The 25,703-nt window shown below is 40.2% G+C and overlaps 1 protein-coding gene across 2 annotated transcripts in view; it reads right to left on the bottom strand.

Annotated features, from left to right (window-relative positions):
• The window catches only part of LOC147580166 (uncharacterized), a 546,857-nt gene extending 522,558 nt beyond the window's left edge, over positions 1-24,299 (bottom strand). Inside the window, exon 1 of one of the 2 annotated variants that reach the window (XM_086710328.1) lies at positions 24,022-24,299. In XM_086710328.1, coding sequence (XP_086566454.1) covers positions 24,022-24,152 — 131 coding nt within the window. In that variant the 5' untranslated portion in view covers positions 24,153-24,299. The remainder of the gene's footprint in view (positions 1-24,021) is intronic. The other variant, XM_086710329.1, reaches the window with a different exon arrangement.
• Between the last annotated feature and the right edge of the window lie 1,404 nt (positions 24,300-25,703).

Raw genomic sequence — 25,703 nt, forward strand, 5'->3', positions numbered from 1 at the left:
TCCTCCAACCCCAAAGAGGCAACCACTGGACAAAACCATCTTCACAAAATGGAAAGAAGGAAACCAAGAACAAGTTATGGCTGATCAAAACTGACATGTGTCAAGTAGAAAGGACTCAGAATTAATAAGTATATTTTCTGGTCCCAAGATAGGACCAGAAAAACTGATGAGGGGAAGTTGATAAATGATCTTACTTCCTAAAATCACCTTAAATACAAGGCTCAGAGTTATTTTTAACTGGACATAATAGGTTAGATAAACCTGAGGGCTAAAGAACTTCAAGATACGTGACTTATACACAGATGACACATTGTTTACCGTATAACTCCATCATTCTAAAGACAGATGATTGACCTAGAGGAAGGACCCTGATATAAGCATATATACATACATACATACATATATATATATACACACACACACACACACACATATATATAATTATCAGTGATGTGTCACCTGGCATGGGGCCTCTCTAACCAATGAAGACGCCTGATCATGGAAGGATCCTGGAAGGTTAACTCAATTATATACACTTTCTTCAGGAATTCTAAAGAGAGACCTCAGAGAAATTCAGTAGATAGCAGAATAACACAGAGACTTTAAGGCAGTGGAAGCTGTGACTAAACAGAAGTCATTGGGTAGGCAGGAGCAAAAGTAAAAAATGGCTGAGTCACCCTAACAGTCAAACACTCGAGGTCTATTTCTAAGGAGATAAAAAACAGAAATTGCTACAGTGACCCCAGCTACTGCTATTGATTTATCCTGAATAACATTCCTATTCTCTGTGAGACCTTGATGGGTGAGAAGATTTTTTTTTTTCTTCCATGTAATGAATTCTCAATACTTAAGGAAACTTTATCTCTATTCCTTATCAACTCAAAGAGCCTGGCAAAGTCTAAGACTGACAGAGATCATAAGACACAAGTCCAGGAATCATCAACTCTGTGTGTGGGAGAAACTAGTTTTATTTCCCTATTGTCCTCAAATAAGTCTGGGTAGAAAGGAAACTCTAGTGAAGAGGTTGCTGAGTCACTGGTTGGTTGTGGTTTCTAGCCGTGACCCCTTCCCAAATAAGAACACTTAGCAGCCTGTGGAAAGAATTGCAGGGGGTTCAAAGTGAGGGCCAGGACATGTGTTTGAGGCTAGAACATGGTAGAGGTACCAATGATTTTCCAATCTAATCCAGGTCCATGGATTAGAAACAAAATTTGAGAGATATAAAATATCTTAAGAGGAATCATTCATCAACAAATACTGATGAAAACTGTGATATGGGATGTGAAAAAAAGAAAAGAAAAGGAAGGAAGGAAGGAAGAAAGGAAAGGAAGGAACACATGATTCCTGTTCTTGGGTAGCTCATAGTATAATCTGACAGTTTTATATTGATTTTATTATCAGCAACCACTGACAGGTAAACTGTGTGTTCTTGTGTGTGTGAATTAGGTAATCAATTAAACACACGTGGCACATGAATATTCAGTAAATGGGAGCAATAATTAGTGTAACTGTTATTTAATTATAAGACCATGCTCATCCGACTTCGGCTCAGGTCATGATCTCACAATCTGTGAGTTCGAGCCCTGCGTAGTGCTCTGTGCTGACAGCTCGGAGCCTGGAGCCTGCTTCAAATTGTGTGTCTCCCTCTCTCTGACCCTCCCCCGTTCACACCCTTCCTCTGTCTCAAAAATAAATAAATATTTTTTAAAAAGTTGTTTTAATTTTTTTTTTTAATTTTTTTTTAACGTTTATTTATTGAGACAGAGAGAGAGACAGAGCATGAACGGGGGAGGAGCAGAGAGAGATGGAGACACTGAATCGGAAGCAGGCTCCAGGCTCTGAGCCATCAGTCCAGAGTCCGAGGCAGGGCTCGAACTCACGGACTGCGAGATCGCAAGATCGCGACCTGAGCTTAAGTCGGACGCTTAAACGACTGAGCCACCCAGGCGCCCCAAAAAGTTGTTTTAATTATAAGACCATGTTGATTATAAGACTATCTTCCTCTGTCCCCCTCTCTTTGAGAAAATGTTCCTGGGGCAGACATAGCTGGCTGCCTGCCCAGTAGCCATCCCATTCTCCCATCTAGCCTAACAGAAGTCTGGTTTTGTCTAAGGGAGCAATATATCAAGATTGATCTTCTAAAGCAAAGCCCTCCCAGCCAATCTCCTCTTCTCTGCAACTTTGCAGTTTCCCAAGATCCCCTATACCTAAGAGTTACCATATGCCCCAAATCTGGCCAATGAGATGTCATTGTTCCATCTTTTCCTTCCTGGATTAAAAGAGAGTTCAGAGAAAGAGACTTTTTTGCTCTTTCCCCTTCCAAGTGGTAAGGCCTGATATCAGGAGCTGCTATAGATATCTTGTGACCATGAGATGACAAGCACAAGAAGGAATGCCAGTGTGCTGAGAAGACCTGTAAGGTCCAAGTCTGGAAGGAGCCTGGATCCCCGATGACATTTTTAATCTTCTGAACAACTCACTATCTCCAGTATCCTAAGTAAATAATAAATGCCCTTACAGTTCAAGCCTTCTGCAATAGATAATTCTGTCATTTACAGCTGATAACAAATTTTGATGATCTTTAAGAAACAGTGTCCCTGCATTGATATCTTTCATCTAAAGTGGCACTGCCCAATCCAGCAAGCACTAGACACATGCAGCTATTACTAAGCAATTGAAAGGTACTTATTTAAAACCAGAATGTTATTTAAGTATAAAACATAAGCCGGGCTTCAAAAACTTAGTACAAATAGAGATAAAACAGTGTGTTAATAATTTATTATTAATGAAATAATACTTTGGGTGTATTAGATTAAATAAAATATATTATTAATGGGGCACCTGAGTGGCTCAGTTGGTTAAGCATCTGACTCTTGATTTCAGCTCAAGTCATGATCTCACAGCTGGTGGGGTGGGTCCAAGCCCTGCGTCAGGCTCCACGCTGACAGTGGAGAGCCTGCTTGGGATTCTCACTCCTTCTCTATGCCCCTCCCGTGCTCATGCACTCTCTCTCTCTCTCTCAAAATAAATAAAACTTTAAAAATGTTATATATGTATTATTAAAATTAATTTCATCTGTTTGTTTGTTTTTTGATGCAGCCACTAGAAGTTTAAAAATATGTATGTGGCTCATGTTATATTTCTATTGGAAGCACTGTCTAGAATATAAAGGCAGAGCCACAGAGTACTCAGTTGTACTGGGAGAGTAGGAGAGGAAGGAGCAGACATTAGGACATAGTAGTGGTGGCTCACTCCATGAGACAGCACCAGTGAAGCGTCATCATACTGTCTATATTTCTACACTGACTTTTATTTCTATGCATTTAGAAGACAAAACCAAAACTTCTACTTCATAATGTACACAGCTGATTTGTCTCACTTTGGTCCTTTCTACCACTTTACTAACAGTTACAATATTTTTCCTCTCAGCAGTTGAAGAGACTTACGCCCACCCCTTTGCAAATTCTCCATGGTGATGTCACAGTAAACTCACAGGTCAAAACCACACCAACTGAAAAAGTGGAGCATCTTCCCATGTCTACCTCCCTCAGTCTCTTCTTCCTTGGTCTCCTGATGCTCTCTGCATTCACATCAAGTTCCAAGTGTATTTCATCAGAACTTTATCTCTTCACTGCAGCTGCTTTCAGTTAAGTATACAAAAGCGATAACCAAACTAAGGGTGCAAATATTGCCCTCAGGCATGCTTGCATTTTGCCCTTTTAAAACAGATCTCCAGTTAGCCCAAATGATTTGCTCATTGTTCATGTCAGAGCTAAGGCAGGTCCATGCAAGACAGTGGAAACGGTTTGGCACAGCAGGTCATTTCCATCGGCTGATGAGAGATAAGGTAAGCTTTTACTGACTGGGCCTATGCCTGATGCTATTCCTGCTAAAGAAAATGAGTGCCCACACTTAATTTCCCCCTGTCTTAGACGATCCAGGCTTTTATAACAAAAATATCACAGACTGGTGGCTTCAAAACAACACAAATTTATTTCTAGCAATTTGGGAGGCTGGGAAACCCAAGAAGAAGGCACCAGCAGACTCAGTGTGTGGTGAGAACCTGCTTCCTAGTCCATAGATGGCTATCTTCTTCCTGTGTCCTCACATGGAAGAAGGGCAAGGGAATTCTCTGGGGTCTCTTTCATAAGGGTGCTAATCTCACTAACAAAGGCTTTGCCCTCATGATATAATCAACTGGCCAAGACCCCTCTCCAAATACCATCACACTGGAGGTTAGGTTTCAACATACGAAATTCGAGGAACATCAACATCAAGTCTGTAGCACCCTCCCAAGTCACAGGCTTGTGTGACAAAGGGTGAAGTGCTGGCCCTTTTCATCCCATTTGGATTCATCTCCGACTAGCACACACAAAAAAAGAAGTTGATTAAATGTTCATAAAATTTGGGAGGAAATGAGAAAGCAGCTGAAAACTAGGTTCCAGGTTTGAATCCAAAAAACATAAAATTTAATAGCTTTCTAAGAAGGACAAGGAGGCAGCAAATGGGAGGGAAATGTTTCCAAAGGACTAAAGAGATACAGATAGTGTTCAGTTTAAGATCCCCTGCTGTTCCTATCAACAACATGAAATCCAGTGGACTATTTCAGCAGCATATATAATTCAGCTAATCAGAAAAATATGCAAGCAGTTGAGCAGCTGTCCTCTAGACACACTTTAATATGTGGATCTGGAAATCATCCCAAATTCTGGGGCAAAACCAAATCAATCAAAAAGCCATTAGGGTTATCTTACCATACGTCAATAAGGCAATGCTATTTTCAAAATGTAACATCCTTTGGATCCAAAAAGAGGTCTCTTAAGTTTCTTTTGATTTAAGAGAAAAGCCACTGGACCTGGAATCTTAATTCAGCTCTGTCTCACTAATTCCATTGGTCTTGAGCAAATCATTTCATCTTCCCAAAAGACCAGATGTAGTCCAAGGTCTCATCTATCCCTAAAATTTGGTGATTTGATTTTACTGAATAGCTTTCTAACTTGTGCTAATAGCTATTCATTTTAATTAGGGGAAGAATAAAGAAAAGGTAAGTTAACATTTTCATGCCTAATGTATCTAAGATCTATCTAGAAAGATCTATACCAAAATGTTTAAAAGTTTTTCCATCAAGTTGCTGGGACTGAAGATGAATTTTTTTTCTTCACATGTGTGAAGAGGTCTTTATTAAACAATGGAATGATGAAAGGGATTTAAATCTGTGTAGTAAAGAATTTCGCCTTGCTCAAAGAAAACATCTGGCCCATGCCTTCGGCTTCAGACATTTTCTCTGACCTCTCCAGATAGGAGTGTCTTTGTCTGAAACCTTGGGTCATACTGGATAGCTAACAGTATGATTTAGGGCAAGGGGTGTCTCCATCCAAATAGTGTTGCAGGAAGGGGAAAAGAGTGACAAAAGACTAACACTGTGACTTAGGGTGGGAGCTTTGGGTTATACACGATCAGATGAGCTAGAGACTGAAATCAACCATGTAAATCATACTCATGTGAAAAAAAAACAACAGTAAAAATCTCTGGACACTGAGGCTCAAATGAACTTCTTTGGTTGACACTATTTTGTGTATACTGTCACACATTGATGCCAGCAGAGTGAGGTGTCTCAACTCTAGAGGGAGAGGACAACAGAAACTTTGTATGTGGTACTTCTGGACTCTACCACATGAGCTTCTTCCCATGGTTTGGTTTTAATATGTAATAAGCCATAACCATAAATATAATAACTTTCAGTGCGTTCTGAGTCCTTATCACAAACCTGAAGATGGTTTTTGGGACCCTCCAAATGGGCAGTTGGTATCAGACTGGAGGACAGTCCTGGGGGCATGTCCTCTATTTTATTGTTGGCACGAACTCTCTACAATATCACAGCATTGAAAAAAATTACAATTTAAGATAGATATTCTTCTTCCTAAAAATCTTTAACCATTTCCTACAAACCAGCCAAGAGCCTCACAACATGGTCTGTTTTCATTCTTCTCCTTTTTCTTCTATCACTCTCCCATGGCTCTACTCCACCCTTCTCCCCCAAAGAAATTCTTATTTATTTTAACTGGAAGTCACCTTTCCTATTTCTCTTGACTTTGACTCTTACATATCCATTTTACTGGCATTTCACTTTCTTATTAAGAGTTATATTTAGAGGGGTGTCAAGATGGCGGCACAGCATGGAGTTTTTTGCATGTCTCGCATCCATGAAATACAACCACACCAACACTAAACCATCCTGCACACCTAGAAAACTGATCTGAGGATTAACACAACAATGTGCACAACCTGAACCACAGAATTCAGCAGGTACACGGTGCAGAGAGGTGAACTTGGGGAGAGAGAAGCCACGGAGGGCACAGAGACTCCTTTGCAGGCAGAGAGAGCATGGGGGGGGGGGGTGCGGAGGGGAGAATACGGGAATAACACACCTCCCCAAAAGCAACTGGAGAGAAAGTGGAAAATTGGAAACAGCCACAGAGACTAAACTAAAAAGGGATAAAGGAGAAAGGAGAGGATTTACATTCCATTAAGACTGTAAACAAGGGGAGAGTAGAGTCTGCAACTCTGCAGCTAGATACCTGGTGGCGCTCTGGTGGGAGGGGCGAATCCCCAGGAGCAGAGTGGGGTCCTGGAAGTTCTTGGGCCACATAGGGAAAAGCAGTTCCACTGCTGGAAGGACATTTGGTCCCAACAGACCCCAGAGAACAGCCACATTCGCTGGTGCTGGAACAAGGACATTAAGGGTGAAGCCGGGTGCCAGATGTGTGTTGTGACTTTCCACAATCCCTGAAACGCTGCTGCTACACTATCTCATAAACTTTTTCTGGGGCAGGCTGGCACCTGGCCACAGTCTCAGGGCACCGGCAGCAGCATGGTCTCATGAACTTTCCTGGGTACAGCCAGAATTTGGCTAATGCTCCATTGCTCGGTGAGACCCTCCACAGAGGGGCGGAACAGGTCAAAGCCAGAGTCCCTCAGAAGTTAGAGGCCGGGGAAACAGCCACATCTGAGACAAAACGCAAGAGAGAGATACTATCCGGGGCTTGGTCACGGACAGTGAAAAACTGGAGAGTGGACGAAAGCTGAAGACAAAGGACAGGTGAGCGATTGCTGATCGGGGAGAACAGAGTTCTGATACTAGAGACTGGGTAGCTATGTGACACCATTTTAACCGCTCCCGCGCATGCGCACACGCACCCATGAGCGCCACAGCAGTCCACCCCAGTAGATTAGCAGCGCCATCTAGTGGAAAACAGAGCCGTTACACTAAGCCCCACCCAACTGGGCCAACCTCGCTCTTCAAGAACACAAGTCTCACTGCCTACTTAGTTTAGGGACTATAAAGCTCTTCACAGTGTGACTTCTAGGGGAAAACGAAGTAATTTCAGTCCTATTTCAATCTGTTAGCAGGTCCATCTATTCAATTCTCTTTCTTTTTTTTTCCCTTTTTCACTTCTTTTTCTTGAATACAGAAAGAAAATTCACTTTTATTTTCAATTTTTATTAAAAATTTTATTTTTTTCACTATATTTACTTTTATGTAAATTTTTTTCAAATTCTATTTTACTTCCATCATTTTACTTTAGTCTACTACAGTGTATTCACTTTTTCAAATTTTCAAACTATTTCTTTTTTTCTTTTTCATTTCTTTCCTTTTTCTTGAATGCAGAAAGAGAAAAAAAATCAAATTTATTTTTAATTTTTATTAAAAATATTTTTCTTTAATTTTTTTTACTATATTCTTTAATTTTGTGTAAATTTTTTCAAATTCTATTTTAGTTCCATTTCATTTTAGTCTACCTCAGTGTATTCATTTTTTCAAATTTTCAAATGATTTCCTTTTTTTTGCCCTTTTTTCTCTAATGTATCAAGCCACTTTCAACACCCAGACAAGAACACACCTAGAATCTAGCATTATTTAATCAATTTGTGTGTGTTTTTAAGTTTTTAATTTTAATATTTTATTAATTTTAATTATTTTAATTTTAATTTTTTCTACCTCATTAATTCCTTTTCTCCCTTCAAAATGATGAAACTAATGATCTCACCCCAAAAGAAAGAGCAGGAAGAAATGACAACCAGGGATTTAACGAACACAGACACAAGCAAGATGTCTGAACCAGAATTTAGAATCATGATAAGAAACTAGCTGGAGTTGAAAATAGATTAGAATCCCTTTCTGCAAAGATAAAAGTAGTAAAAACTACTCAGGATGAAATAAAAAATGTTATAACTGAGCTGCAATCTCGAATGGATGCCATGGCCGCAAGGATGGATGAGGCAGAACAGAGAATCAGTGATCTAGAGGACAAACTTATGGAGAATAATGAAGCAGAAAAAAAGAAGGAGATTGAGGCAAAAGAGCACAAGTTAAGAATTAGAGAAATCAGTGACTCATTAAAAAGAAACAACATCAAAATCACAGGGGTCCCAGAAATGGAAGAGAGGAATAGGGGTAGAAAGGTTATGTGAGCAAATCATAGCAGAAAACTTTCCTAACCTGGGGAAAGACAAAGACATCAAAATCCAGGAAGCACAGAGGACTCCCATTAGATTCAACAAACACCGACCATCAACAAGGCATATCATAGTCAAATTCACAAAATATTCAGGTAAGGAGAGAATCATGAAAACAGCAAGGGAAAAAAAGTCCTTAACCTACAAGGAAAGACAGATCAGATTTGCAGCAGACCTATCCACAGAAGACTTGGCAGGCCAGAAAGGAGTGGAAGGATATATTCAATGTGCTGAACCAAAAAATATGCAGCCAAGACTTCTTTACCCAGCAAGGCTGTCATTCAAAATAGGAGAGATAAAAAGTTACCAGACAAACAAAAATTAAAGGAGTTTGTGACCACTAAACCAGCCCTGCAAGAAACTTTAAGGGGGACTCTCTGAAGGGAAAAAAAATTAAAATATAAAAAATAAAGACCAAAAGCAACAAAGATTAGAAAGGACCAGAGAAAACCACCAGAAACTCCAACTCTATAAGCAACATAATGGCAATAAATTCCTATCTTTCAGTACTCACTCTAAATGTCAATGGATTCAATGCTTCAATCAAAAGACATAGGTAACAGAATGGATAAGAAAACAACATCCATCTATTTGCTGTCTACAAGAGACCCACTTTAGACCTAAAGACACCTTCAGATTGAAAGTAAGGGGATAGAGAACCATCTATCATGCTAATGGTCAACAAAAGAAAGCTGGAGTAGCCATACTTATATCAGACAATCTAGACTTTAAAATAAAGACTGTATCAAGAGATGCAGAGGGCATTATATCATAATCAAGGGGGCTATCCACCAAGAAGACCTAACAATTGTAAACATTTATGTGCCAAATGTAAAAGCACCCAAATATATAAATCAATTCATTACAAACATAAAGAAACTCATCGATAGTAATATCATAATAGTATGAGACTTCAACACCCCACCCCAATAGACAGATGATCTAATCAAAAATCAACAAGGAAACAATGGCTTTGAATGACACACTGGACCTGATGGACTTAACAGATATATTCAGAACATTTCAACCTAAAGCAGCAGAATATACATTCTTCTCCAGTGCACATGGAACGTTCTCCAGAATAGACCACATACTGGGATACAAATCAGCCCTCAGCAAGTACAAAAAGATCAAGATCATACTGTGCATATTTTCAGACCACAATGCTATGAAACTCAAAATCAACCACAAGAAAAAATGTGGAAAGGTAACAAATCCTTGGAGACTGAAGAATATCCTACTAAAGAATGAATGGGCTAACCAAGAAGTTAAAGAGCAAATTAAAAAGTACATGGAAGCCAATGAAAATGACAACACCACAATCCAAAACCTCTGGGACGCAAAAAAGGCGGAAAAGAGGAAAGTATATAGCAATCCAGGCCTTCCTAAAGAAGGAAGAAAGATCTCAGATACACAACCTAACCTATGCCTTAAAGAGCTGGAAAAAGAACAGAAAATATAACCCAAAACCAGCAGAAGACAGGAAATAATAAAGATTAGAGCAGAAATTAATGCTATCGAAACCAAAAAAAAAAAAAAAAAAAAAAAAAACAGAACAGATCAATGAAACCAGAAGCTGGTTCTTTTAAAGAATTAACAAAATTGATAAAGCACTAGCCAGTTGGATCAAAAAGAAAAAGGAAAGGACCCAAATAAATAAAATCAAGAGTGAAAGAGATCACAACCAACATAGCTGAAATAAAAACAGTAAGAGAATATTATGAGCAATTATATGCCAATAAAATGGGCAATCTGGAAGAAAGGGACAAATTCCTAGAAACATATACACTACCAAAACTGAAACAGGAAGAAATAGAAAATTTGAATAGACCCATAACCAGTAAGGAAATCGAATTAGTGATCAAAAACCTGCCAAAAAACAAGAGTCCAGGGCCAGATGGCTTTCCAGGGGAATTCTACCAAACATTTAAGGAAGAGTTAACACCTATTCTCTTGAAGCTCTTCCAAAAAATAGAAATGGAAGGAAAACTTCCAAACTCTTTCTATGAAGCCAGCATTACCTTGATTCCAAAACCAGACAGAGACCCCACTAAAAAGGAGAACTATAGACCAATTTCCCTGATGAACATGGAGGCAAAAATCCTCAACAAGATATTAGCCAACCGGATCCAACAATACATTAAAAAAATTATTCACCATGACCAAGTGGTAGATTTATACCTGGGATGCAGGGCTGGTTCAATATCCGAAAACAATTCATGTGATTGATCACATCAATAAAAGAAAGGACAAGAACCATATGATCCTCTCAATAGATGCAGAGAAAGCGTTTGACAAAATACAGCATCATTTCTTGATAAAAACCCTCAAGAAAGTAGGGATAGAAGGAGCATACCTCGAGATCATAAAAGCCATATATGAATGACCCAACGCTAATATCATCCTCAATAGGGAAAAACTGACAGCTTTCCCCCCAAGGTCAGGAACAAGACAGGGATGTCCACTCTCATCACTGTTATTCAACATAGTATTATTGGAAGTCTTAGCCTCTGCAATCAAACACAAAGAAATAAAAGGCATCCAAATCGCCCAAGAGGAGGTCAAACTTTCACTCTTCGCAGATGGCATGATACTCTATATGGAAAACCCTAAAGATTCCACCAAAAAACTGCTAGAACTAGTTCATGAATTCAGCAAAGTTGCAGGTTATAAAATCAATGCACAGAAATCGGTTGCATTCCTATACACCAACAATGAATCAAGAGAAAGAGAAATCAAGGAATCGATCCCATTTGCAATTGCACCAAAATCCATAAAATACCTAGGAATAAATCAAACCAAAGAGGTGAAAAATCTATACACTGAAAAGTATAGAAAGCTTATGAAAGAAATTGAATAAGACACAAAAAAATGGAAAAAGATTCCATGCTCCTGGATAGGAAGAACAAATATTCTTAAAATGTCAATACTACCCAAAGCAATCTACATATTCAATGCAATCCCTATCAAAATAATATTAGCATTCTTCACAGAGCTAGAACAAAGAATCCTAAAATTTGTATAGAACCAGAAAAGACCCCGAATAGCCAAAGCAATCTTGAAAAAGAAAACCAAAGCAGGAGGCATCGCAATCCCAGACTTCAAGCTATACTACAAAGCTGTAATCATCAAGACAGTATGGTACTGGCACAAAAACAGACACTCAGATCAATGGAACAGAATACAGAACCCAGAAATGGACCCAGAAACATATGGCCAACTCATCTTTGACAAAGCAGGAAAGAACATCCAATGGAATAAAGACAGTCTCTTCAGCAAGTGGTGCTGGGAGAACTGGACAGTGACATGCAAAAGAATGAACCTGGACCACTTTCTTATACCAGACACAAAAATAAACTCAAAATGCATGAAAGACCTCAATGTAAGACAGAAAGCCACCAAAATCCTCAAGGAGAAAGCAGGCAAAAACCTCTTTGATCTTGGCTACGGCAAAGTCTTACTCAACACTCTCCAGAGGCAAGGGAAACAAAAGCAAAAATGAACTATTGGGATCTCATCAAAGTAAAAAGCTTCTGCAGAGCAAAGCAAACAATCGGCAAAACTAAAAGGCAACCGACAATATGGGAGAAGATATTTGCACTATCAGATAAAGGGTTAGTATCCAAAATCTGTCAAGAACTTTTCAAACTCAACACCCAAAAAACAAATAATCCAGTGAAGAAATGGGCAAAAGACATGAATAGACACTTTTCCAAAGAAGACATCCAGATGGCCAACCGACACATGAAAAAATGCTCAACGTCACTCATCATCAGGGAAATACAAATCAAAACCACAAGGAGATACCACCTTACACCTGTCAGAATGGCTAACATTAACAACTCGGTCAACAACAGATGTTGCCAAGGATGCAGAGAAAGAGGATCTCTTTTGCATTGTTGGTAGGAATGCAAGTTGGTTGTAACCACTCTGGAAAACAGTATGGAGGTTCCTCAAAAAATTAAAAATAGAACTACCCTATGACCCAGTAATTGCACTACTAGGTATTTATCCAAGGGATACAGGTATGCTGTTTAGAAGGGGCACATGCACTTCAATGTTTATAGCAGCACTATCAACAATAGCCAAAGTATGGAAAGAGCCCAAATGTCCATCAATGGATGAATGGATAAAGAAGATGTGGTATATATATGTATACTATGGAGTATTACTCGGCAATCAAAAAGAATGAAATCTTGCCATTCACAACTACGTGGCTGGAACTAGAGGGTATTATGCTAAGTGAAATTAGTCAGAGAAAGACAAATATCATATGACTTTACTCATATGAGGACTTTAAGACACAAAACAGATGAACCAAAGGGAAGGAAAAATAATAAAAAACACAGAGGGGCACAAAAACATAAGAGACTCTTAAATATGTAGAACAAACAGAGGGTTACTGGAGGGGTAGGGGGGATGGGCTAAATGGGTAAGGGGCATTAAGGAATCTACTCCTGAAACCATTGTTGCACTATATGCTAACTAATTTGGATATAAATTTTTTAAAAATTAACTTAAAATCGGGGGGGGGGGAAGTTATATTTATTCTAACTGCTTATTTAGATATTCAAGATTTTCTTCCATGAAAAAATATATATATGTATACATATTTAATATCAAAAAAGTAACCTCCCAAAAACACATTTTCCAATCTTGACACATATTCAGCAAATATAAAACTCTCCGGCCAGAACAATTAATTAAAAGCAATGTATATTTGTCAATTTATATTTTGTTGACATTCTAAATCTTTTTTTCTATTTTTTTAATGTTTATTCACTTTTTGAGAGACAGAGAGAGAGAGAGAGAGAACAAGTGGTCGAAGGGCAGGGAAAAAGGGAGACAGAATCTGTACCAGGCTCCGCTCTGAGTGTCAGCACAGACCAATCCTAGACTATTATTTCATTATCAGCTTAACCCACTGAGCCACCCAAGGGCCCCTAAATCTTTCTTTTTAATGCTTATTCATTTTTGAGCGGGGGGCGGAAGGGACAGAGAGAGATAAAGTGCGTGGGGAGGGCCGGGGGGGGGGGGAGTTGGGGAACAGAGGATCGGAAACAGGCTCCACACTGACAGCAGTGAGCCCAAATGCAGGGCTCAAACTCAGGAACCATGAGATCATGACCTGAGCCGAAGTCAGACTCCCAACTGACTGAGCCACCCAGGCACCTCTCCAATTGTTGACATTCTGACAGAACTTACATCCTGCCAATTTTTTCTTCTCTTACAAAATTTTCTTTAAACTGCTTGAAAAGCTCTTCTCGGTCTTGCTAACCTCTTCCTCTCTTCTCTGTGTCTTCTAGTCATTCTCTGTGCTTTTCTATTTTTTTTTTTTTTTTTTTTAATTTTTTTTTTTTCAACATTTATTTATTTTTGGGACAGAGAGAGACAGAGCATGAACGGGGGAGGGGCAGAGAGAGAGGGAGACACAGAATCGGAAACAGGCTCCAGGCTCTGAGCCGTCAGCCCAGAGCCCGACGCGGGGCTCGAACTCACGGACCGCGAGATCGTGACCTGGCTGAAGTCGGACGCTTAACCGACTGCGCCACCCAGGGGCCCCTCTCTGTGCTTTTCTAAGTAAATCCTACTATCCTACCTACTTTTACCTCTTTTCCTTCTCACAAAATACCTCCAATAAATCTAAGTGAGAACTAAAACCATCTACACATACACAGCATAATGACTGTATCAATAGGACTTTAACATTCCAATGCATTAATCAATGTAACTTTATTATTCCAGGAAACTTGCCTCCAAAATAAAACATACAAATAATATTATTCTTAGGTTTCCTGTGTGGATCAGTCTGTTGAGCATCCCACTCCTGATTTCAGCTCAGGTCATGATTCCAGGGTCATGGGATCAAGGCCCATGTAGGGCTCTGAGCTTGGAGCCTGCTTAAGATTCTCTCTCTCTCTCTCTCTCTCTCTCTCTCTCTCTCTGTCCATCTCCCCCTCTTGTGCTCATTCTCTCTCTAACAAAGTATGAAATTATAGTATATACCCTAAGACTCTTGGACTCTCTCTTCAAAACCCTCACCATGTTAATGTCCACCAATCCTAGACTATTATCTCATGATCCGTATCCACTCCTAACCAAGTCCCTGCAATGAAAAACCCACCTTCATCTAGGGAGGTCTTAGAAATCTCAATAAATATCCTAACTTTGCCCTCCTTCTTCTGAGGCTCCATTAAGACTACATCACGGCTATGTTTTCCCTTCCCACAATAAGAACAAACTCAGCTCTGTGCAATAAAAGGTAGTTTTGGTGACATTTTAGGGAGCCAGTATTTGACATTAAGTCCCAGGATTAAAGATAAAGAAGCAAGCCATAATTTTCCCTTGTGATTGAGTGTTTATATGTGGGCTTTGGGTGGAAGGGGCAGAAACAAAATGTGTTGCAAAGTGGTAGAAAAGATAAATATACAGATGTATGCTACTTTAAAATTTACAACAGACTTCTACAACCTATATTTCATTTGACCATTATAACAATGCTGTGTGGTAAACAGGGCATATATTAGGGTCCTTATTTTAAAGACAGAGACAATAGGCTTATAGAGGTTAAGTGAGTTTAAGATTTGGGACTCATAACATGAAAGAGAGGAAAACTCTAAAGCAAGGGTCAGCAGACTGTATCCTATAAACCAAATTTGGATCCCAGCCTGTTTTTGTAAGTAAAATTATATTGGAACACAGCCAGGTCCATTTCTTTGCCTAACTGCAATTGCTACTTTAGTGCTACAACAGCATTGGTGAGTAGTTCTGACAGAGACCATATGACCTGCAAAGCCTAACATTAGTAAAGCCTAGTTTACTAACCCCCATTATGCAGCAAGACACTTCAATATGAACTCATCAGCCAAAGGAATATTTGATAATATAAAGTGGTAAATGGCCAGGTTCTAAGGTTTGTAAGTAATAGTAAAGAGTCCTCGGGGTAGCTCTCAGCCCACACACGATTGCCTTGATATTATGAATTGAAATTGTATAGGTAAAGAAAGGATCATTCACCCAGCACGGAAGGCATCTATGCAGCAGCAAATCAAAACATAAATAGCTATAGTAATAAAAATATTGTTGATGAAATTTGGACTTTAAAGATGTGGAACATTTGAAAATATTAAGAGAATTCTCTATAATCACTGAATAAACAATAACTGAGGAAGGAAACCAGTCTGACATGAGCAGGCATGAATTCTCAGGAAAAACATCCACAGCTTAGTGGATAACAGAGTCCGCGTTCCTAGAACTCAGAGAATGAGTTTTGTCTGCTTTCTTACTTTCCCTCAGCAGCCTGAACTTCAACCTCTGCACAGAACTCCTGCTTCCAAGCTTGCTCCCCTCTAGTCTACTCTGCAAACAGGTCCTTTTACAACAGCACTTAGATCACGTTACAACTTTGCTTAAAACTCTCCAACTCTTCACCTTTTACCAGAGGAAGATTTTCCTTGAAGCTAATAAAGCTGCTGATTCAGGGCCTTCACTTGCACACAGTCCTTCCGAAGACCTGGCAGTATATTCACACATTTTTGTTTTTGTTGAATTGGCAACCATGAGACAGTTTAACCACAACTGTCTATTTTCAATTTCCCTTCGGCCACAGTTCTCTTCGACTCAAGTGTTGCTAGAACAGATATGTAGGGACCCAGTTAAGGAGACGTTGGGTTAGAGAAGCATTTAGTTTGAGTCAGTGGGATATATTATCATGGTTCATACTTTATTTCAGTGTTAAGTTTTTGCTGGTATAGAAATGGCTTCCAAGAATACTTCTACTCTCTGTGCCAGCAAATACTGTGACACAGTATTCAAAGTTCAGGGCTAGAGGTTGTCAGACAGAAACTCATCATCACACCAGAAAGGAGAGAGGAGTTTGAAATGTATGGAGCCAGAAGCCAGTCTATGTAAAGTTCTTATAAATCTTCTTGTTCGTATAAGAAAGAAATTCGAAAAGCTTTCCCAAATCTTGAGAAACTTAACAGAAGTCCGTGGAGGAAGGGAAGGAGAAAAAAACAGTTGCAAACAGAGAGGGAAGGAGGTAAACCACAAGAGACTCTTAAATACAGAGAACAAACTGAGGGTGGATGGGAGGTGGGTAGGGGGGAGAGGGGGAAATGGGTAATGGGCATTAAGGAGGGCACTTGTGGGGATGAGCACTGGGTGTTGTATATAAGCCAATTTGACAAATTATATTTAAAAAAATGAGATTAAGAAAAAGAACAAGCCAAAAAATAAGTAAAATAAAATAAAATGCAAATTCCAAGAAAAAAAAGTTGTCCCGAATTTGACAACAATCCTAAAAATGTACATGGCATTACCAATAATGAGTTGTGAAACCAAAGGGAATTTTTCTACACTGAGAATAAAAAATAAATTTTGACCAAATAAACTAAAGACTGTATTTTCTTTCTATTCTCCCTATAGAACATGGTATTACAAAATAATGTTAAGAGGCAAACAAAGAGAGGTTAGCCAGAAATGATGAGGTAATTATTAACTCGGTGATGAGGAACTCAAAGGGGTGGCTAGAACCTGGGGCTTATATAGCATCTTAAAAAGAATATTAAATTTGTAGAGAAGTGACAAGACAAAGGAAAAACGGATTGTGGCAGTTAGGGACAGCAAGCTGTAGGAAGGTAAACTTTTAGGGGGAAATAAAGGTTGTAGTGAGGTGTGTTATGTAGATCTCTATCTCTGGGCTGACAGGAGTCTCTGGTAACTAAGAGTTTTACCCTTCCTGGTGTGACTTACCCTTCCTGGTAGTGAGAGCTGGAAAGGCAAAGAGATTTTTTGCCTCTCCTGTTCCTCACTGTCTTCAGCTCACAATAATCCTTACACCAAAGTGGCATATTAGGGGCAGCACACTGTGCTTCCCTACACTGGTTTTTGTCACTGCTGTAAAACTGATCATGTCTTGTGACTTTTATTTTCATTCCAAATCAGTATGTAGATGTGTATCTAATTTTGTATTCCTTTGTGTATAGAAGGTCCATCGGGTTATAAAATTTCAAACCTCGCAACTCTTGGATTCACCCTTAAATCCCAGAATTAAATACAATGCCCTTTTAATGGGGCTGGCCTATCTTGCAGGACAGGTCCTGATACTCTTTGACCCATCTCCAACACTTCCACCCTCTTGCTCCAGTCATGCCACTATAACCACTTGCTGTTTCTGGATCATCCTCAACACATTTCTGCCACAGGACTTTCGCACTGGCTGTTTCTTCTGTCTAAAATGCTCTTTCTCCAAATAACACCATGACTTTTCTCTTACTTTCTTCAAGACTGCCAAAATATTGCCTTCACCAATTAGACTTCCCTGATGACTTATATAAAATAGAAATGCCCTGTAGCTCACATCACTTTTTATCATCTCTCCTTGCCTTTTTTTCTTAACAATTAGTACTACTTAATGCTTTAAATAGGTATTTGTTGATTACTTATCTCCCCAAGTAGAATGTAAGCTTGTTCACTGTGGTATCCCCTGGCCTGGAGCAATTTCTGACTCATACTCGGTTCTTTAAAATTATTTGTTGGGGCACCTGGGTGCCTCAGTCAGTTCAGCCTCTCATTCTTGGTTTCAGCTCAGGTCATGATCTCTCAGTTTTGTGAGTTCGAGCCCCATGTCAGGCTCTGTGCCAGCTTGGGATTCTCTCTCCCTCTGCCCCTCCCCATTCTTGCTGTCTCTGTCTCCCTCAAAATAAATAAATAAACTCTGAAGATAATGTTATTTGTTGAGTGAATGGATAAAAGAATAAAAGAATGAACGAGCAAATGCAGCAATTAACACCTGAATTTAAAGGGATTAGTAGGAAATCCAAGACCAGATTATGGCCATATCTTATTTTATTTGCAATGTGCTACCTATATTTTATAGTTCAATAAAAGATACCTGATTCATTGAAGAACAAAACTTTAGCGCTTTTCAAGGAGACCTTACAGCTGCATAAAAAGAGGCCAAAGCAAAGAACCCCTTCAAGCATTACTGAGGGCAAATAAGTTAAGTAGGTAGACATGGAAAGGACTCTTTCTAGGAGGGCATACCAGGTGTGCTGTATTTTTACCAAATAGCACCTGGATTGAGGTCCATTCCTACTTGTTGATAACATTTGTTTCAGATTTTTTTTTTAAGTTTATTTATTTATTTTGAGAGGGTGTGCACGTGCATGCACAAGCAGGGAAGGGGCACAGAGAAAGGCAAAGAGACTGGAGCCCGACGCAGAGCTTGAACCCAGGAATGAGATCATGACGTGAGCCAAAATAAAGAGTCCCACACTTAGCCAACTGAGCCACCCAGGTGACCCCCAATATCTTAATCTTGTAGTACAAACTGCCTTGACAAAATGGCTTTAAACCTATGATGTTCTATCCTCTTCATTTGGTCCAGATATATCTTCTCATAGCCTGGAAATTTTCTCTGAAGAACAGGTTATCTGCCTCCAACACATCTAATATACAATGGTGGGAAAAGACTAATAGTTAATACTAACATATACTCTATCCTGTTGGAAAGAAATAATGGAAAGCACCTGTCCTCTCAATGGAGAAATTTCCCTGGTTAGTCAATCTGACAGTTCCTAATTCTGTTTATGAAAATTTCTCTATTTTTGCTACCATCACCTCTGGTTCTTCCCTCCAGTGATATTCTTTAATCATTATTTTCAATGCCTATACCTGAGATGAGCATTCAGAAGAAAGTTCTCTAATTTTGGCAGCCCCTGCATGTTAGTACAAGTTCAGACACACAGGGATTGCGAGTTTCAACAATTACATGCAATTGAAGGTGAGTCTTGCATTAACTTTAACAATAAAGTTCCTTTCAAAAACTTGATTGAGTCAGTCTATTTGCTTCTGGTCAATTCCTTGCATTAGAAACCACAGCTAAAGATTTTGTCTAGACATAGTCTTTGAGGCTAAGAATTTTTGTCTCTCTGCTGCTAGATCCTGTGCTCTTCCAAATCCTCCGGCATTTCACACACACAATCAGGTCTTTGTGGTAAAAAGCTCCACTTTTATCAGTCTTAAGAGTGGCACTTTCTCGCCTCTGGTTTTAACTTGGGGTCCCAAAGACAGCTTCTCCAACCCTGCAATAATATAAATTACAGAACTCTGTTCATTTAGATTGGCGGTCACAGGGAGCACCTTTCTTAGCAAAACTCCTTTCTGTTGAGAGATTAGCTATCTAACTTAAGTTTGCCTCTCCAAATAGGGCTTCTTTGTTAACAGCCACTAAAAAAAGCCAACACACATAAACATCCTGAATTTTTCCTTCCATTTCCCATGCCACTACAACCTCTGTCAACATGTGGTCTGCATTCTAAGATATATCAGGCAACTGGTTACTTACATGTTTTGTCACGTCAAAAGTTTCCAGCTTAAGATAGTTGGCTCCTCCATGCCAGCTCTAACCTACCTCTTAAAGTGTGCTACTTGCCCCATTCCACTTTCATGACCCAAATTCTGTATTTGTTAGATATGACCTCAACTGAAAATCATAAAAACTCAATTAACTATAGTTGAAACAAAAACAAAAAAAAAGATTTTTCTCACATAAGAAATCTAGATGTGAGTAGTGCCACTGCTTCAAAGGATTCAAGACCCTGAATCAGCGTCTCCATGATTCTTTTGGCCTGGCTGCAACACATCACACCACATTCAAAGGCAGGAAGCCGATAGGGCCATCAGGCAGAGCACCTCTCCTCAGCCTCTGCCTCTTCTATCAAGAAGTAAAATCCTTTGGGTGCCTGGGTGGCTCAGTCGGTTAAGCATCCGACTTCAGCTCAGGTCATGATCTCGTGGTCTGTGAGTTGGAGCCCCACGTCGGGCTCTGTGCTGACAGCTCAGAGCCTGGAGCCTGTTTCAGATTCTGTGTCTCCCTCTCTCTCTGACCCTCCCCCATTCATGCTCTGTCTCTCTCTGTCTCAAAAATAAATAAACGTTAAAAAAAAATTTTTTTTTTTTAAAAGAAGTAAAATCCTTCCCAAAGCCCTCCCACAGCCTTCTCCTTACATCACATTGGCCAGACTGAGATCATAAGCCTGCTCTCCAATAAACTCAAGGTTGGACCTACCTTCAAAGAAATCAAAGGATCTCTAAGGAAAAAAAAAAAATTGGGAGTCCCGTTAGCAAAGAAGGGTAGGTAATGATTTGGGTAGTCAACCAACAGTGTCTGTCACAGTACTAGTCCCACAAAGTTGGCAGGAGCCTCAAGTGGAAATCTTAAAAATTAAAAATAACTGACACTTCCTCCAACCTTTTCTCATACCATTTGCAAATTGCACAATGCAGCTATAGGCTATATCTAAACTCCTAAACTAAGCTCTATTAGTTTTCTACTGCTGCATAACAAAGTACCAAAAATTCAGCTGATTAAAACAATAGCCATGGATTATCTCACAGCTATGTAGGTCAGAAGTCCAAGGGGTCCTGATTGGTTTTTCTGCATAAGGTCTCACAAGGCTAAGATCAAGGTTGGGCTCTGGGAAAGAATCCATTTACAGTTTCATTCATGTTCTTGGTAGAATTCAGTTATTTAGGACCGAGGTCTCGTTTCCTTGCTGTCAGCTGAGGGTCTGTGTCAGCAGCTCAAGACTCCTCTCTGGTCCTTACATGTGACCTCTTCCATTCTTAAGGCCAACAATGACATGTCAAATCCTTTTTTTGCTTCCAATTTTTGACTTTTCTATTACCTGTTGGAGAAAACTCTTAAATCATAATAGGCTAGATTGCGCCCACCCTGAAAATCTCCCTACTTTATACTATACTGATTAATAACCGTAATTACATCTGCAAAATCTCTTTAGCCATGTAGTGTAATATAATCATTTGCTAACTCCAGGGGGGCAAAGGTTAAAGAAGCCATCTGCAAATTCTGCCTAACACACTGTCATAGCTGAAATTCTGAAAACAAATTATTTATGACTTCTCCCATTTACTAGAAATAAATTATTTTATTATCTAATTTTTTTAACTTTATTTTGAGAAAGAGAGCACGCTACACATAGCAGGGGCAGAAACAGAGGGAGAGAGAATCACAAGCAGGCTCTGCACTGTCAATGCGGAGCCTGATGTGGGGCTCGAACTTATCAACAGTCAGATCATGACCTGAGCCGAAATCAGGAGTTGGATGCATAACCAACTGAGCCACCAACACACCCCAATTTTATTATCGAATTTTTTTTTTTACGTTTATTTATTTTTGAGACAGAGAGAGACAGAGCATGAACGGGGGAGGGGCAGAGAGAGAGGGAGACATAGAATCTGAAACAGGCTCCAGGCTCTGAGCTGTCAGCACAGAGCCCGATGCGGGGCTCGAACTCTAGGACTGCGAGATCATGACCTGAGCCGAAGTCGGACGCCCAACCGACTGAGCCACCCAGGCGCCCCGAATTTTTAAATTATTAAGTGTGTCTACAAAAAAAGTGTCCGTTCTTGAAAATTGCAAAAGAAAGCTGAGTAAATAATGTTTCTATAAAGCAGGAAATGTTTTAACGTCACAGAAGTTAGAGAATACAAGATGTAAACATAAGTTAAAAAGAATTTGGGAAATGTTTCCAAGTAAGCCAAATGTTTTCTCAGAATAATAACACTATCCAGTTACGACAATCACAAAACTGTGAAACGCAAGATAATTTCAAAACATTTAAATGTCGTTTTATTACATTCATATAAGTCCCCTAGTTTGAAAGAGATACACAATGTTTATGAACAGAAAATCAGATGTCTGCTTGACCCCAATTAAATAAGTGAAAACAAATATTTAAAGATGATCAATCTGAAGTCACGAGCACAGACTGGTCCCATTTGGTATTTCAGGTACTGTAATTAGTAAACAAATACACGTGCTAAATGAGTATTTGTGAATGACTGATCAAATAAATCTGCGCAAAGGTGAAGACTGACTCTCTAAGACAAGCACGGCATGGTGGGCATGTCTCCTGTGTTGCACACAGGGGCCAAAACCACAGAGCTGAGAGGTGGAGGGACAAGGTAGAAAAGGAGATGCCAGGGGAAAACATAGGGAAGTTGCCCTTAAGATCAGAGCCAACAGGAGCTAAACACAGCCTGAGCGTCCACGCATTCCCAAGAGCCCCTAAATTTCACCCTTCAGCATTTCCTAATGCAGATGAAAAGGTCCCTTGCTTTTTCTCCACATCCCTCAGCCTGCGTTCTGACCCTGGGGAACGCTCGTCACCTCTCAAGGCTGCTTTGAATTAACAAATTTAACAGATAATCACTGTCTAGGCTTCTTCCTCACCTAACACTTCTCTAAGAATGGATCAGCCTGCAAGTCATTTTACAAATAATCCTTTTAAAAATTATCACCATCTTCTATCTTGCTCCCCGCAAAATCCACCACACACACACACACACACACACACCTTCCCTCTCCCCATCCAGGCCTAAAAGAACCCCTTTATAGCTGGTTTTGCTCCTACATATATTCCACAATGTGAAGGAAGTTTCTTGACTTTTCACAGTCTTAAAAATTCATAACCAAAAACCTGTTGCCCAAACAGGCTGTAAATCCATATCCCTCTTGAATTTTTTCTCACTCACAGCCCTCATGTTATGTGGCTATGAAATTCCCAGTGGTGCCCATAAGTGTTGGCTTGAACCTTCTGGGGTTCCCACATCAGGCTCTGTGTGACAGCGTGTAACCTGCTTGGGATTCTCTCTCTCTCCCTCTCTCTCTTTGCCCCCGCCCCACTCTCTCCCTCTCTTTCTCTCAAAATAATTATATATATATATACACATATATGTATATATATATATGTATATATATACACATATATATATACACACACACACACACACACACATATATATATTTGTTATCCTTGGGACAAACACAAAGAAACACAAATTCAATTCAAAATCCATTCTGCTTGGTTCCTTTTATACCTAGCAGTGACCCAGCAGTAGAGTTTGGTTTGGTTTTAATTTCAAGATACATACATCCTGTGTAATTAAGACTTCCAGATACCTTAGCCCAAATCCATTCTCAGGAATTCTTTAAATAAATGTGGGCCCCATAGTTATTTCTTGATTTTACTTGCATATCTTTTCGGTATTTTTTTTTAATTTTTTTTTAATTTTTTTTAACTTTTATTTATTTCTGAGACAGAGAGAGACAGAGCATGAACTGGGGAGGAGCAGAGAGAGAGGGTGACACAGAATCTGAAACAGGCTCCAGGCTCTGAGCTGTCAGCACAGAGCCCCAAGCGGGGCTCGAACTCACGGACCGTGAGAGCATGACCTGAGCCGAAGCTGGACGCCCAACCGACCGAGCCACCCAGGTGCCCCTGTACTTTTTTTTTTTTAATTTTATCTATTTATTTTGAGAGAGAGAGAGAGAGAGAGAGCGCACGCCAGCACGGAACCTGACTCCGGGCTCCCGTGAGACCGTGACCTGAGCCAAAATCAAGAGTCCAACACTTTACTGACAAAGCCACCCAGGCACCCCTAAACCACCTGAAAATGTGACCCCATATATGTTACTTAACTTTAACAACCGGGTGGTATGAAGCGCTCTCGTTCTGACGCGATTTGGCTGGCGGGCGCCATCTTCCTGCTCTCCCTCTTCCCGCTCTAGAGCACCTGTTAACGCCTGAAAGGGAGCTTTTGCGCATGTCTGCTGCCTCATCTTTACTGCAGCTGCCCAGGAGACAACCCCTTGCTCACCTGGCTCTGGTGGCCAGAGGCACTTGTCCTTGCAGTCCTGTAAGGCTCTATATTTGCATACTGCAAAAGTTACTGCCTGAGGGTCTGACTTTCCAACAGTCTGAATCTAGGTGCAGACTGAGAACCTCCCCTTTGGGACCCTGATTGGTATTGGCATGCCCTCAACTATTGCGAGCCATTAAAACATAATAGGCTACTTGAACAATCACAAAGGTTTGAAAGAAAACCAAGTGCTAGGGCAGGATTGAATGATAAGGCTCATCTTGGGCGCCTGGGTTGCTCAGTTAGGCGTCTGAATTTGGCTCAGGTAATGATCTAACAGCTCCTGGGTTCGAGCCTCCCACCCGCACACCCCCGTCAGGCTCTGTGCTGACAGGTCAGAGCCTGAAGCCTGGTTCGGATTCTGTGTCTCCCTCTCTCAGTCTGCACCCCTGCCCCCTGCTCACGCTCTCTCTCCCTGTCTCAAAAATAAATAAACATTTTTTTTTTTTTTACTTTTTTTAAAAAATGATAAGGCTAGGGGCGCCTGGGTGGCTCAGTCGGTTAAGCCTCCGACTTCGGCTCAGGTCATGATCTCATGGTCCGTGAGTTCGAGCCCCGCGTAGAGCTCTGTGCTGACTGCTCAGAGCCTTTAGCCTGTTTCAGATTCTGTGACTCCCTCTCTCTCTGACCCTCCCCCGTTCATGCTCTGTCTCTCTCTGTCTCAAAAATAAATAAACGTAGAAAAAAAATTTTTTAATAAAAATTAAAAAATAAAAAATGGTAAGGCTCATCTCCTACACACACCTCTCCCCTCCCGAAAACTGGAAGAGGTGGCTGATTGACCTAATGCATAGAAAGCAACACAGAAAGTCAAGCAAATGAAGAAACAGGGAAAGAGGGAAGGAAAGACTGTGCAATGGCAATATGGCAAAAGAAAAACTATGTGATAGAACAGATTAAGATCTACAGATCAAGATGGATAAACTCGGGGAGAATTCCACCATTCATTCATTAGCTACTTGTTAAACACAAACTTTATTCTATCTCATGCCAGATCCTAGCAGTACAAAGATGAGAGGGCTGTCTAGGTAGTGCCTAGAGCAGAAGGAGCCAAGGCTGTCATGTTGCAGAATTGCAAAGAGTACCCTCTAGATTTGTGCAGTGAGATGGCCATGGACATGCAAACCAGACTTGAACAATTACATGTAATAAGTCCTATAAGAGTCATGAAATATGTGGGAGCAAAGAGACAGAGCAACTAAGACTACCTGGATGAGGGGCACTTGTGTTCAGGTCATGATCTCGTGGTTTGTGGGCTGGAGCCCCGAATAGGGTTCTGAGCTGAGGGCACGGAGCCTGCTTGGGATTCTCTCTCTCTCCCTCCCTCTCTCTCTCTCTCTCTCTCTGCTTCTCCCCTGCTAGCACTCTCTAAATAAATAAAGTAAGTAACTAACCAGCTTAAAAAAAAAAGACTACCTGCATGAGTTAGGGATTGCCTTATAGAGTAGTTGATATCC

This window comes from Puma concolor, chromosome B3, assembly GCF_028749965.1.
Source record: "Puma concolor isolate L17-30 chromosome B3, mPumCon1.1.hap2, whole genome shotgun sequence".
In the NCBI taxonomy this organism is placed as follows: domain Eukaryota; kingdom Metazoa; phylum Chordata; class Mammalia; order Carnivora; family Felidae; genus Puma; species Puma concolor.